We start from the raw sequence: 16,063 nt of genomic DNA, 5'->3' as shown, positions 1-16,063 counted from the left end.
ATGTTTTGTTGTCATATTTAAGTACAGTGAATCTGTAGTTGAATGGTTTTATGTTTGTTAGTAAGAATGACTGAAAGAGGTCGGTGGTTTAATACCATGATCATTTTCTCACCTGCCACCAAACAGCTGCATGCCAAGTAAAGCGAAGACTACGATAAACAGAAAGAGGAGGAAGAGCAAACTGATGATTGACTTCATGGAGCTCATGAGGGACACCACCAAGTTCCGCAAGGATGTCCAGTACCTGATAAAACATAATACATGTTCTATACATTGTCATTCTTTTACCTTTACATTTTTATGTTGGTGTTGTAATCAAGAGAATATGCAGCACGTCTGTTTTATATGCCCACTAATGCCTTTATGTAGTTTAATGTCAACAACATAATTTGCATTTGCTGGTGCCCATCATACTAAAAATTCCTTGAAACGACACCTTGGATAAATGTTATAAACTTACTTTGTTATCTTAAAGATTCGTAGCAGACGTAAGGCTCTGAGGACACTGATGCCAAAAGATACTCCTGGTCGGAAGAATCCCCAAACCACTTCAAAAATACTTCCTACAATAACCTACACAAAACGCATAACATTATGCTTCGATCCGTGCCAGGATTTATCAGACACAGGGGTTGCATGATTATTTTGTTTGATTGGAAAAAAAAAACTAAGCTTTAACTTAAACATGTAAAAGAAGCACTTACCCCACAATCAAAGCAGTTAAAGGATGAATGGAAGTACAGACGGAAACCAAGGCCATACATTTTCAGAAACATCTCAGCAAGAAAAAGTCCAAGAAACACGAATTCTGCGTAGTCTGCAAATTGTAAAAAAAAAAATATTTTTAGTGGTAAGCACCTACTGTTGGACCATGTATTAGCCTAACCTGTAAGGGAGCATAAAAACTAAATTGCTCCTGTTAAAATCATTGAAGCTGTCTAGATCCATTCACAATGAGAGTGATTAAAGCACTTTCTGTTCGGTGGGGTGCTATTAATTGTTTCTACTCGATTATACTATTCGATAGGTAGCCACTGCATCATGTTGCTGATTTTTGTGCATCGCCAAAAGTGTCACATGGAGTTGTAAATTCTTACTGAAAATGATTGATGTCTGGTTGATTTTTCTCTACAAATCACTGTCTGTTTGAAAATCTGCTGTTTCTGTATGTCACAGTCTCTGTACTGGTCAGTCATAAGTAGGTGCTCCTAGTTATGGTTTCTCTCTTTACTGCTCCTAAAAAGTATACTCCAGCGGTAAAACATTTAGTTACACCAGTGCTCTAAGCATCATATTAAAGCACATTTGTAATGAAAATAGATATTTGTTGTTAGGTCATTATTGTTGTTATTCATAAAATTAAATATGGTGTCTACTCTGACAAAAAGTGTCCACTTATTCTTTTGAAATAAAAATGTAGGAACACTGACAGCTTCACAGAGCCCTCATGACAACATGACCTGCCTTGAGCTACAGAGTGCTGGATGCCCTGTTGTGCAGTGTGGAGTAATTTCAGCAACTAGAACACTAGGCACCATTAAGTGAATGTCCGTCATCGATATACAGAACGATTCTGACATGTTGAGCAGGCAGTGGGGAATTTTTCTGTCTGACAGGTCTATTTTGTGTAGTCATTTTATTAGCAGCAGTTTGAGTGGAAAACATTATGCTGCTATGAAGCGGTTCTGTAAGTTAAAGTGTGATTCTGATAAAATATGCTTTCAAAGCTGTAAAGTATTAAGAGGTTTTTTTTTTCTTATTGGAAGCAGGATTCAGACATTGGAGAAGGTGCTTCAAGGAGTTCTGGGTTGTAAGTTACATCCGATCTTCAGATCGCATGTAAGCTGACTTGAGCACCACAGACCAGTGCTTCTCAAGCCTGTCCCAAGGACCCCTCACATTGCCCATTTTGTATGTCTCCCTCATCTAACACATTTGATTCAACTCATCAGCTCATTAGTAGTGACCGCAAAACTTGAATTTGATGTGACCGATTAATGTTCAGTGGTGGGGGGTTACCGGGACAGGCATGAGAAGCGCCGCCATAGATCGGGGTGTCCAGGAGGGCCACTTTCCGCAGTTTAGCTCCAGCCCTAATTAAACACACATGAACCAGCTTACCAAAGTCTTCAGAATCACTAGAATAATATAATAATAATAATAATTTGTTACATCTATATACCGCTTTTCTCAGCACTCAAAGCGCTTTGCATGGAAGGGGGGAATCTCCTCAACCACCACCAATCTGCTGCATCCATCAGGATGTTGCGACGGCAGCCATACTGCTCCAGAATGCCCACCACACACCAGCTTATTGATGGAGAGGAGACAGAGGGATTAAGCCAATCAGTATATATGGGGATGATTAGGAGGCCACCCGCCAGAGGCCACCCAAGAAAATGCTGGGATTTTTAATGACCACAGAGAGTTAGGACCTCGGTTTAACGTCTCATCCGAAGGACGGTTCTATTTGACAGTATAGTGTCCCCGTCACTAAACTGGGGTGTTAGGACCCGTACAGCTCACAGGGTGAGCGTCCCCTGCTGGCCTCACTAACTCCTCTTCCAGCAGCAACCTAGTTTTCCAAGGAGGTCTCCCATCCACTAACCAGGCTCAGCCAAGCATAGCTTCAGTGGACAACCAGTCTTGGCCTACAGTTTGCGCTAAACAGTGCTGATTCTTTCTTTCTGGGTAACAGACTGTGCTCTATTTACATATGCCATGGGCTGTTTGACTTGCATTAGATGAGCCCTAAGGCTTTCTACTTATTATCTTCTGAACTTTCCATAAAGCCTAATTTCAAGCAATGACAATAAGTAATCGAATTACATTGGTCTAATGTATCTGATGAAAAACAAACCTAAATAACACCAAGACGGTAACAGGAATGGTCGGGAATGTTTTCCACAAGTTGGCTTAGGTGTTCTCTGGGCATTCCAGTTTACCCCCACAGTCCAAAGATATGTAGGTCTTGTTAATAGGAGATATTAAAATTGCCTGTAGGAGTGATTGAGAGCATGAATGTGTGAGTGTGTATTAGTTTTGTGATGGACTGACCACTGGTCCAGAGTGTTACCCAAAGTATTATTGTGTATATTGGCACAACAGTGTTTTGGAGATCATTTGATCTTTGGGGACCGAGTGAATGTCTCAGACTTAAGAAAGCTGGATCTGTTAATGCTGAGTCCTTAACATAAACTGTAATGTATTTCTGTTAGTAGTGGAATAGTTGTCGAACCAGACAAGTGATTATATTGGTCATGATTCTCCCCATAACACATCTGCAGAGGTATTTGAGGATGAGTGTGCTCATGTCAGGCTTTCTGAGTCTCTTGAGGAAGTGTAGTCAGTAGGCGCGTTTCCATTACAGATTAACTATTAGCCCATTAACTATTGCAAAATTATGGCGTTTCCATTAACCAATGTTATGCGACTAAAGCGTAATTTTTCATTTCATTCCAAAAATCATGGCGACGGATGTTGGTAGGTTTATGTTCATCCCAACCACTGCACTGGCCATTATTATTAATCGAAGGAGACGTATGTGTGTTATCCAAGCATTAATGGTAAGCAAAGACCCTTATTCTTTGTAGCGACACATATGAGGTATTTCTGTGTGTTTCTCCCTCATATCTGCTTCGAGGTCTTGATTGTGGCATTTTTTTGAGGTTTAGAAACCAGTATTCCTATAATTCTTTTGTCTTTTATAAATTTAATAAAGAACTGTTACGCAATGACTGTTTCCATTGGAGTTTTGCGAAATATTTACAGGTGCTGGTCATATAATTAGAATATCATCAAAAAGTTGATTTATTTCAGTAATTCCATTCAAAAAGTGAAATTTGGATATTATATGCATTCATTACACACAGACTGATATATTTCAAGTGTTCATTCCTTTTAATTTTGATGATTATAACTGACAACTAATGAAAACCCCAAAATCAGTATCTCAGAAAATTAGAATATTGTGAAAAGGTTCAATATTGAAGACACCTGGTTCCACACTCTAATAAGCTAATTAACTCAAAACACCCGCAAAGGCCTTTAAATGGTCTCTCAGTCTAGTTATGTAGGCTACACAATCATTGGGAACACTCCTGACTTGACAGCTGTCCAAAAGACGACCATTGACATCTTGCACAAAGAGGGCAAGACACAAATGGTCATTGCTAAAGAGGCTGGCTGTACACAGAGCTCTGTGTCCAAGCACATTAATAGAGAGGAGAAGGGAAGGAAAAGATGTGGTAGAAAAAAGTGTACAAGCAATAGGGATAACTGCACCCTGGAGAGGATTGTGAAACAAAACCCATTCAAAAATGTGGGGGAGATTCACAAAGAGTGGACTGCAGCTGGAGTCAGTGCTTCAAGAACCACCACGCACAGACGTATGCAAGACATGGGTTTCAGCTGTCAAAAAATCCTTTTTTTGTAATGGTCTTAAGTAATATTCTAATTTTCGGAGATACTGAATTTGGGATTCCCTTTCAAGGGAACTCGAGCTGCGTTGAGACGCGGTGGGAACGCTCTGCGTGATTGCGTCGTGAAGCACGTGTATAATCAGTCCAATGGATGAGCGAGACGTCATAGGCGGGTGACGTCATAGACCAGGAAGCTATAAAGCACCCTGAAAACAGACCGCGACAGCTTCTGCACCTTCAGCAAGCGATCTGTGTATTCTGTCCTTGTCATATTTATTGTTGTCTGTCAAGTTTCAATATAAATATATTATGGTAAAAGAGAGCAAGCAGCTTTGTGTTGTTCCCTGCCCACGTTATATCACGGGTGGGGACACACACATCAGCTTTTTGTGGGAGTGGAGCATGCCAACAGTCAGTTCTCGAGGGGGCTGACTGTGAGCTTTGCGAGAAGCTGTCCGTGAGGACGCTCCGCTCCCGCCAGGCGTTTCTTCGAGGAGGACGGTTCGGTTCGCAATCCCCGTGCGGGTCCCGCTGTTGCAGAGGCATGAGTGGCCGCTCGGTGAAAGGTCTTTGGTTGGGGCTCATGGCAGCTGCGTCCAACGTAATTACTTTTGGCCTTCTGTACATGAGACCCCTGCAGTGGTGGCTCAGGACCAAGAGGTTTTCTCCGTGGGGAAATCCGTTTTCGCATGATCAAGGTCACGCGGCTATGCCTACGTGCCTCGGTCATGTGGAAGAACCTTGGTTCCTCGCCCAGGCCCAGTGTTGGGGGTTTCTTGTCGACGCATAATGCTTCCCTCATAAGTCGGGAGTGATCATGAGTGGTGGCTCGGCGGAGGGCCGGACAACAAACTGATGGTCTTGTATATCAGAGTAAATATCCTGTTGAGGCAGGGGCTGTGGCCCGTGGAATGGAGACTTCACCCCGAGGTGGTGGAGCTCCTATGGAAGAACTTTGGTCAAGCTCACGTCGATCTTTTCGCATCATACTCTACAACCCATTATCCGCTATGGTTCTCCGTCATATATCCAGCTCCTCTCGGACTGGACGCTATGGTGCAGGTGTGGCCGAGGCTGCACCTGTACGCATGCCCCCCGATATCCTCCCGGGAGTTCTGGAGAGGGTTCGCCAGGAAAGGGCTCATCTATTATTAGTAGCCCCGGACTGGCCGGCCCGAGTGTGGTTCTCGGACCTAGTGTCCCTTCTGGACGGCTCTCCTATGGAGATTCCTATCAGAAGGGACTTGCTATCCCAAACGGGGGGCATCGATATTTCACCCTCACCCGGAGGTGTGGAAACTGTGGGCTTGGCCTCTGAGGGGGCCCAGCTCATAGAATCCGGTCTCTCGACTGAGGTCGTTGAGACCATCCTTCAATCCAGAGCTCCTTCCACGAGAAAACTATATACATTGCAATGGAAACTTTTCTCTACATGGCGTGGAGAACGTTTTTTAAACCATGTTAACTGCCTGGTTAGTACAGTTCACGATTTCCTTCAAGACCGTTTCTCTGCTGGATTATCTCCCTCCACCTTAAAGGTGTACGTAGCGGCTATATCTTCTTATCGCACCCCTCTGGGGGCTTCTTCTCTTGGGAGAGATCCTCTTATTATTCGTTTTCTCCGTGTTACATTGAGGCTGAGGCCTGTACTGCACTCTAGAGCACCGGCTTGGGATTTGGCCATTTTACCTGAGGGTCTGGCCTTGGCTCCCTTCGAGCCTATTGAAGAGGTTTCAGAGAAGTTCCTTACACTAAAAAACTTAATTTTTACTTGCTTTTTCTTCCATCAAGAGAATTGGAGATCTGCAAGCCCTGTCGGTGGCTCCCTCGTGTTTGGTATTTGCACCTGGTATGGTGAAAGCATTTTTACACCCTTGGCCGGGTTACATTCCTAAGGTCCCCACTAATGTGGGACTTAATGTACTTAAGTAATGTTCAAATATATTTTTAAGTATACTTTATTTAGTAAGTATACTAATATCAATGTGTACTTGTAGAAAACTTGTAAGTGTACTATTTCAATACTGCTTGGGACTAAATTGGCCCACTTTTAGAATATAAAAGTATATGTTTAAGTGTTCTATAAGTGTAACAGTAGTAAACAAAGTACACAACTAGGTTTCTCATTTGTAATTTATCTGTACTACAAGTGAACATAAGTATACTAGTAGTTTACTATTTTAATACAAGTAGTAATTTTTTTAGTTTATGAAAGTACACACTGAAGTGTACTCTCAGTAAACTATTAGTTTAGTTTTCTTTAAGTGACCATAACATTATACTTAAAGTTTACTATTTATATATTATTTTTGCACTTGTAAATGTTAAAATGTAGATATTATTTTTTATACTTGAAAAATACCTTTAACTGTACTTTATTTTTAAAAACATTTTATTAGCTTCATGCATCCTTTTTTATCAACACTTAAATGTCGGTAAGTTTCATTAAGAAAGGCAACATTTTAAACAAAAAAAGTTGAGAAAACGTCTCAGGTTACGTATGATGATGATGATGATGAATTTTATTTATAATGCACTATACATTTGACATCAAATCTCAAAGTGCTTACAAGATCAAAAAACAAATACGCAGACACTTAAAAATACTTAAAAATACTTAAAAAAATTTTAACCCTGGTATGTAACCCTGGTTACCTGATAGGGAAGGAGACGCTGCGTTGAGACGCGGTGGGAACGCTCTGCGTGATTGCGTCGTGAAGCACGTGTATAATCAGTCCAATGGAAGAGCGAGACGTCATAGGCGGGTGATGTCATCGACCAGGAAACTATAAAGCAACCCTGAAATCAGACCGTGACATCTTCTGAAAGGCCTGAAGCAAGTCGATCAGGGCATGCAGGAACTATGGCAGATAAACGCAGCGTCTCGTTCCCTATCAGGGAACCAGTGTTACATACGTAACCTGAGACATTCCCTTTCAAGGGAACTCAAGCTGCGTTGAGACGCGGTGGGAACCCCATACCCACTACGCCATAAAGACAAATGCCCGTTCTGTGTGAAGTCCTTGCGCACACTCGAAGCAAGCAACCTAGCCCCAGGAGTGGAGAGGTGTAGGTCATAAAATCTGACAAATGTATGTGGTGAGGACCAGCCTGCCGCATTACAAATATCCTGAAGGGAAACACCCGAAACTAAAGCCTAGAGACAGCCATACTCCTTGAAGAATGGGCCTGAACAGCCACAGGTGAACACTGTCCAGCCACTTCATAAGCAAGTGAGATAGCCTCAACTACCCACTTGCTCATTATCTGTTTAGATGCAGGGTAACCTATCTTAGGTTACCCGAAGCAGACAAATAATTATTCTGATAAACGCCACTGAGCAGCTCTGTGGACATACCAAAGACCGGACAGGGCATAACAGATTTAAGATTTTCCTGATCTGGGGTATTAAAGGTGGAGGACAGAAGGCCTGGAGCACAAATGACCCGCACATTTAGTAGGGACCAAGAAATAGAACCCGACCTGGGGTGAAGAAATACTACAACCAAACCAGGTGCAAATCCAAGTATGTGCAGGGCTCAGCCTCATGTACCACAGAGAAGACGAAATTAAGGATCCCTCCTCAGAGATAACCCAGCAAAGAAACATTAACTACAGAAATCAAGTACTGTACCAACAGGGAAGAAACAAGATTCAGAAGGCGTTCTCTGCACCAGACAGAGAACAGCATATTAGTCTTCTCGTGGAGGGAGCTCTCGCCTGGTGTATGGTCTCCACGACCTCGGTCGAGAGACCTGAATCTATGAGCTGGGCCCCCTCAGAGGCCGAGCCCACAGTATCCACAACTCCAAAGCTCCCAGGATCAAAGATATCGGGAAAAGCGTATAGGTGTAGCGGCAACCACACCTATTACATCAAATCCAGTCCAAGCGGGAGAACCACAAGGGCAATGCATTGTACAAGCGATGCGAAAGGTCGACTTGTAGTTTGACCGAAGTTCTCCCTAAGAAGCTCCACCACCTAGGGGTGAAGTCTCCATTCCCCGGGCCACAGCCCCCTTCCTCAACAGGATATCTGCTCTGATATACGAGACCATCAGTGTGTTGTCCGGACCCTTCGCCGAGCAACCACTCATGATTGCCCCCGACTTGTGAGGGAAGCATCCGTTGATAGCATTATGTGTCGACAAGAAGCCCCCAACACTGGGCCTGGGCGAGGAACCAAGGTTCTTCCACATGACCGAGGCACGAAGGCATGGCCGCGTGACCTTGATCATGCGAAAACGGATTTCCCCTCGGAGAAAACCCCTTGGTCCTGAGCCACCACTGCAGGGGTCTCATGTACAGAAGGCCAAAAGTAACTACGTTGGACGCAACTGCCATGAGCCCCAACCAAAGACCTTTCACCGAGCGGCCACTCATGACCGCCCCCCATCCTGTGAGGGAAGCATCCGTCGATAGCGTGAACGCGTCGACAAGAAGCCCACAGCACTGGGCCCTGGGCGAGGAACCAAGGTTTCTTCAACATGACCGAGGCACGAAGGCATAGCCGCGTGACCTTGATCATGTGAAAACGGATTTCCCCTCGGCGAAGACCCCTTGGTCCCGAGCCACCACTGCAGGGGTCGCATGTACAGAAGGCCAAAAGTAACTACGTTGGACACAACTACCATGAGCCCCAACAGTCTCAGAGACTGTTTTGCAGTGAGTGACTGACCTAGTTTTACATTCTTTACGGCTGTGAGAATCGCAGAAATACGTGCAGGAGACAGACGTGCTTGCATTGTTGTCGAATCCCATAATACACTTAGTAAAGTGGTCCTCTGAGCTGGGAGGAGTACACTCTTTTTGGTGTTGAGCCGCAACCCCAACCTCCTTATGTGGGACAGAACGACATCTCGATGTTGAACTGCCAAAAGCTCGGACTGAGCTAAAATCAACCAATCGTCGATATAATTTAATACGCGAATGCCCTGGAATCTCAGAGGAGCCAGAGCTGCATCCACGCATATTGTAAGAGGTGCGGGGTGATAACCTAGGCCGAATGAAAGAACCCGATACTGGTATGCTTCGCCCCTGTAAGCAAACCTCAGGAACCTCCTGTGATGAGGATGGATAGATAATTAAGCGTCCTTTAATTCTAATGTGACAAACCAGTCCTCGGACTGAGTCTGTGACACAATCATATTTAGCGTAAGCATACTTTGAAGTTAAGATTCTGAAACCTGAATGATGTAGCATTCAATAAAACCTTGAAAACACATAGGCCTAGCTTACCGAAAAGAAGTGCAATCTGTCACGACACATTAAAGAGCCACAAAATAGTAGGCCTATTTATGGTTTAATTTTCTTTGACTGACCAAATTTGAAAGTTGAGACTTTATTAAATGTTCCCTTCTTGGTCCTGTCTGTCAGTGTGTTGTCAATGTCCTCTATGTATTTTTCACAACATTAATAGCTATAATCGCATACTTGCAGCAGTCTTACACGCGCTTAGAGCTTGTGTGAATTGCACGTATAAAATGAAGTTAAGGAACAACCTCGATCCATTCAGGAAAAGCCACATAGGTCGCTGCATGTGCTTTTTTGACATTTTTTTCCTTTTGCGCGCGAAGAAGCCGTTCGCCAGAGATGTGTTAAAAGATAGCGGAGTGCATTCATGATTATTAGGCTGCTGGTATAATAATCATCCTGGCGCCGGGTCTGAGTGAGTCATTTACTCTTTAAAATAAAAAAACGTTATTTTGCTCATTTAAGACTGCTCTTATGAGGACACTCGACAAAACGGACGGTTTGGCATAATTTATGTGTTATGGTTCGTTCAAGCCCGAAAGAGAACTCGATACTGACGCACATTTTCCTGTGGGTTGTGTGTGTGTACACTTTAGAGGAACGAGTGCGTGCCGCCTTGCACTTCTGATAGTCTGAGGAGCCACTCGTGTTGCTACTAGTCTCCGGCGCCACCATCTTTGTTTTGGGTCTGAAGAATCAACGCACATATTTTGCGTTGATGTATTTTTTGCGTTGACGTAATCGATGACGTCGACGCGTTGTCCCAGCCCTAGAGTAGATCCAGTCCAACATCCCTAAATCTTCACAGTCGTTTTCTCCTCATGGGTTCGACATTTCATCTGCTAACATTAAGCAGTTTTGATTTACATGCTTTTTAATGTTTGGTGATCACGTTAGTTTACGTGATTTGCGTGAGCAATCTTCTATGACTTGTTTCAGCTTCTTCTTCTCCTGTATTTTGATCCAGAGATTCCGTACTAGAAGATGTGTCATAGCGCCCCCTACCAGTGAAAACATAGATAGCTGGAAGATTCAGTCAATGGTGGGGAAAGAGTAGAGTAGAATTAAGGTACATTTTTATGTACACTACCAGTGGACTAGCCTACACAAAAATTCAGATACGCAGAATTAGAAACATATCTGTTTTATATCAATATTATAATCAATATTTTAATAAGTATATTTAATAGGCTACTCGATCAAAAGAGTTAACACAACTACAAGCCAAGTATACTTTGAATACTTAATTATATCTCGATCAAAAGATTGAGTACAAGTATAGGCCAAATATACTTGGATTTTTCTCTTAGTATAAGTCAAGTGCACTTAAGTGTAATTTTAAGTATATTTCTGAGAAGTACATAAAGTTTATTTCTGAGAAGTATATAAAATGTAGACTGAAAGTATACTTATTTTTAGTTTAAAAGAAGTATACTAATAGAACCCTTGAATACACTTCTACTTTTGTGATCCTTATTCCTTTCGAGCAGAGCAAAACCCCCACTGTCCTCACGGTGAATGGAGTATACTTTTAAAGGCTAGAACACACACACACACACACAGACACACACACACACACACACACACACACACACACACACACAGCCTAGGTGCTACAGCGCAGCCAACACTGCACACCTTATGTTACACACCTATTTCATGGCCACTCTACTCTTGATTGAGCAAGTTGTCACGTGCGTTACGGCTTGATAAGAGAAGCATTCTAAATGTGCAGTGTTAAGGGTGCTCCAGGACTCGGAAATACGTGTTTTTGCATTCGAGGGCATGTAGCAAGCAATGATGACAGCCACTGTTAACTTTCTCAGCAGTAGTTTGACACCTAACTGATAAATATTCTGCTGATTCAGATGGGTTGCAAAAATTCAGAAAACTTTATCAGGATTATTATTATTATTATTACTTTGAGTAGAAGCAGTATTAGTTACAGTATTAGGGGGAAATAGACACTTACATTGAATAACAGTGAGCCACTCCGGTTGATTGTGATGAACGATGGAAACACAGATGGTGTTGAGACCCACCAGACTGAGGACTATCCAATAGAAGCTGTCGGTTTTAACCATGCGACGAATAGAGATTCGCAACATGCGTTCCTTGCGCCGCATGTAAGCAGCAGGGCCTCGTCTTGCTGTTCGTATACCAACCCTTGGTCGGGGGCCACCTGACACGCAAAAGAAAAAAGAAATATATATTCTCACAGAATCAATGTCATATTAAATTTGCTGTTTGTTTTCTATCAGAATATCAATAGTCGTATGACAAAAGACTGAAAAATGGAGATGAATTTATGGAATGTGTGTTAATTATTCATGTTTCCTTCCCTTCAGACAGATACATTCTTCAAACTTAAAAGCGGATTACAAAAGGCAAAACAAGTCAAGTCTTAATGTGGATGAAAAAAAAGAGATGACATTTATATTTTACTTACCAATTGTAGAGATTTCAGAATATTTCTCCTCCCCTGGTCCTCGACGCCTCGCATTTTTCTTGCTAGTGGCCCGTTTCAAAACTAAAATTAAAAGGGTTAAATGGCACCACTTGTTGGCATTATGTTTCTTATCATGAAGGTATAGCGATCCAAGTAAATATAAATATGTTGTTAGTGTCTGGAAGCATTTAATGTGACTGCCATTAGCCATTAGCCTTCCAATTGAAAAAAATACATTTTTAACCCGTGAACACATCTCCATTCCAAATTATTACTGTCTAAAAAGAGGTATTATTTATTTTTATTGAGGCTCTGCAGAGAAGCCACAAGAAAGATTATTTTAGGCTAAACTCTTCCACAGGATATAAGCGTATGATTATTAATATCAAATTTAATCAATAACAGCAGTCTTTAAATCTGAGTAGATTTTTGGGAATTTCATGTAAAAGTCTTGCATTTTAGGTTTAAAAACCAAACTCTCCATACATAAGACAACACATTTATTTTTGTGCAGCTCTGTTGAAATGACATTCATACCATCTAATGCAGACCTCCCAGAATTCTTGTTTTCTTCTGCGAGCATTACTTCCTCTTTAAGAGAGAGTGAGAGAGAGAGAGAGAGAGAGAGAGAGAGAGAGAGAGAGAGAGAGAGAGAGAGAGAGAATCAATATATCTTTATATAATTAAATCGATTATGGGTCAATTAAGTTTGCTTTGTGAAAAAAAAGACAATTTGTAGGCCTCTTAAAAGTGATCTGCTGTACTGTAGAAGCATCAACTATTCTGAGCACAGACAGGCACATACACAAACACTCCAGTCAGTGAGTCAGTGTCACCTTTTGGTTGACCCTTCACTGCGTGGGAGAATGAGCAGCTTCACACACTCATGTTCACCTGAATGTTGTGTTCAGGTGGTGGGTGGCAGGGTGAAATGTGAAAAGAGTGGTGTAGGTGTAGTACACAATCAGAGCACAGTCTGTCACTGAACCTGGGCAAAGACATGAAACTTTACTAACCTGGCTGAAATGGTTTTAAAAAGCAAAAAAAACAAAACAAATAAAATTGCATTCAAAACAAGCAAATACCATAGTAGTCTTAACAATTTTAAGAGTGTACTGGAAATATTTTTGTAGCATATTAGCCATCCAAGTTTGAACATTTAGCTTTGCTAGTAAATAATTAGCCAGTGAAGCATCATGAATGAAGTTACGATCATATCTACAGTGTCCCACTCGCAGATATTCCTGCTTCAGCGGCATCTAAAAATCAATTAATGTCTTGTTTCCACTGGTCTCATAGGAAATACAACCACATTTTCATCTCTGTCTCCCCACAACTCCGCCAGAAAAACTCACCCACACTTCTCTGATAACTTGTTTTGTCATTAATTTATTGTTGACAAGCCTTTTGTCTATTTTAAGCTCTGTCACTCTTAGCAACACGTTCCCACTCCCAAACCATCACATACGGATGCTTGGTCAGGATCCCTTGAAAAAAATGACTCCTAAAGGGTTACCCTGTGCGTTAAAAAGTGATGCCAATGGGGTCCTGGCCGAGCATCCATATGTGAAGTGAGTAGTGAGAACATGTACAAATACAATTATTAAAATAAATCAATGCTTTGACGGATCCAATGCCGGGTATTGCAGGCTTGTTTCCCACCCCTTACACACAATATATGACAAGAAAAATGAGTGTTAAACATACAAACTGTATGCTGAAATAGATTTTTAGCAAAATTTTCCAACATAAATGAATACACATCAGTGATCAACATGAATGAAACGAGACTAACCGATCAACCAATGCGAACACTTAACAAAGCATACAAAACCGACACCAGTATCCATCCTGAATCACTTATCTGACAACACTTTAAACATCGTACTGTTCTATTGCTTAACATTACAAGAAAAATTTTACAATTGTAAAGTACCAGTATCTTGCCAGCAGAAACCAAGTTCTCAAATCCACTTTTTGACAGCATTCTAAAAAATCCAAGTCTGAACATTTGTAGAATAGCAAAACCAGCAATATTTTGGATATAAATGAATGCTAGCTTCTGACTTGTACCTGCTCTGTCTATCCAGGCCCGGTAGCCGTTGAGTTCTCTCTCCACCTGTTGCTGTCGTCTAAGCTTCATGAAGGCACGTCTGTTCTCCACCCTCTCTCTCTCTTTAGCAAATTCCCTACAGAAAAATGTAGGGAATTAGGTGTCATTACTCACATTCACACAATAATTCAGTAAATGATCAATAGATTGGACATCAATTAAGTGCTTTATAAGTTCTGACCTTTTACAATCTATAAAGGGCATGAACAGCTAAGAAACACTGTGGAGGCTGAACGAGGCAAAGAGTACAGTAATCAATCCCTAGTGAACCAATCATCCAGAGTGTGTGGTTTTCAGCCCACCCACGACTGCAGGCTCACCAGAAGGCAATAATTCTCTCATTCAACTACAAAACTAATAATCATTAGTTTTTGCATATCAAACCCTGAAATTATTGGATAAGAATAAATAAGATTAAAGATTAGTTGACAAAATAATGAAAAATCGATCAACATTTAGGCCTACTTGGATTTCTTTCTGTAGTACACAAATACGTTTTTCCATGCAGTTACAATGAAATGGGACTGGACCTTTCAAGACTTAAAAAATCATGCAAAAGCACCAAGCAAATATCTAAAAAGTATAATAAAATAGTTAACATGACTTGTGCATTTTATACGTGTGTGTAACATTTTATTCGCAAAAACTCCTAACATCCACTAAAGCACTCCTTGGTACATATTTGATTGTTCATAAAAGAAATAATGATGTTGATTAATGAACAAATGTGATCCAGTTCACAACATCAATCGCAAATCAGACTGATCCGGTTCTTGAGCTAACTTGAGTAAAATTTTGGTCTGTTCCACACACATGCTGTAGGATTCCAGAAGAGAATAATTTAATAAGTAGATGCTTTTGCATCCTTTTGGTGCTTGAAAGTTACAGTCCTCATTCAAGGTAATCGTTTTTTTTAAGTACAAACAACAACAACAACAAAAACACGGTGCATTATTAAAATTCTGCTGTTGTGTTCCATGGCAAAAAATAAAATCAGGTTTGAAACAACATGAGCATTGAATAGATAATGACAGAATTCCAATTTTTGGAATGTATTTGTGAATTTCTTACCCAGAAAGGACACCCAAAACAAGGTTGAGCACAAAAAAAGAGCCGATAATGATGAGAGGAATGAAATATACCCAATTCCATGTGGGTCCTAAAGCATCATTAGTCTGTGAAAAAAAAACAAAAAAACAATAATCAATGAATAAAGTAAAACCTGTATAATCACCTGAAGATTATGGTTAGGTGTATGTTTTTTTGTTTTGTTTTTTATTTACAGTCCAATAAATCATTGCTGTCTGCAAAGTAAACATTATGTTTGAATAAATGCAATATAGACATTTACAGCATGATTTCAACACTATTTACTTTGTTTTCTCCTTAAAGGAGCAAAATCCTGCATAAATGAGTCACATTAAGGAAAGATATTCAGTTGAAGACAAGATGCTGTCATATTTTTATACATATGTTAAGTTGGTATAGGTTAATGAGGATGCATAAAGATAAACGTTAAGTATTTTATCAATGTAAACATAAATCCAATCAGTCAACTATAAAACTGCATGAACTCACATTGTAGAGGACAGCAGTCCATCCCTCCATGGTAATGCACTGAAATACTGTTAGTACTGCAAACAAGATGTTATCAAACTGAGTGATGCCATCATTGGGCCCAATCCATGAGCCAATGCAGGTGTATTTATCAGGGCACTTCCTCACTCCACACGCAAACTCAACCTCAGAAGAGTCCACAGTCTCATTATCTGAAAGAACAGTGAGAGGAACATTGTATGATGCATTCAGTGACAACACAAATATAGCA

At 41.1% G+C, this 16,063-nt stretch overlaps 1 protein-coding gene across 2 annotated transcripts in view; it reads right to left on the bottom strand.

Moving 5' to 3' along the window:
• Positions 1–16,063, bottom strand: part of cacna1eb (calcium channel, voltage-dependent, R type, alpha 1E subunit b) — a 131,008-nt gene that overhangs the window by 70,357 nt on the left and 44,588 nt on the right. For both annotated transcript variants that reach the window (XM_077242049.1, XM_077242050.1), the window contains 9 exons: positions 15,814–16,004; positions 15,307–15,410; positions 14,196–14,311; positions 12,660–12,713; positions 12,123–12,203; positions 11,646–11,855; positions 705–817; positions 461–573; positions 113–244 (listed from right to left, as the gene is read on the bottom strand). In XM_077242049.1, coding sequence (XP_077098164.1) covers positions 113–244; positions 461–573; positions 705–817; positions 11,646–11,855; positions 12,123–12,203; positions 12,660–12,713; positions 14,196–14,311; positions 15,307–15,410; positions 15,814–16,004 — 1,114 coding nt within the window. The remainder of the gene's footprint in view (positions 1–112; positions 245–460; positions 574–704; positions 818–11,645; positions 11,856–12,122; positions 12,204–12,659; positions 12,714–14,195; positions 14,312–15,306; positions 15,411–15,813; positions 16,005–16,063) is intronic.

The sequence above is a fragment of the Siphateles boraxobius genome, unplaced genomic scaffold, assembly GCF_051911475.1.
Source record: "Siphateles boraxobius isolate OS27281-9 unplaced genomic scaffold, OSU_SipBor_1 25, whole genome shotgun sequence".
In the NCBI taxonomy this organism is placed as follows: Eukaryota; Metazoa; Chordata; class Actinopteri; order Cypriniformes; family Leuciscidae; genus Siphateles; species Siphateles boraxobius.
Note: the sequence above shows the minus strand (reverse complement) of the source record. Positions and strands in the feature narration are given on the sequence as shown.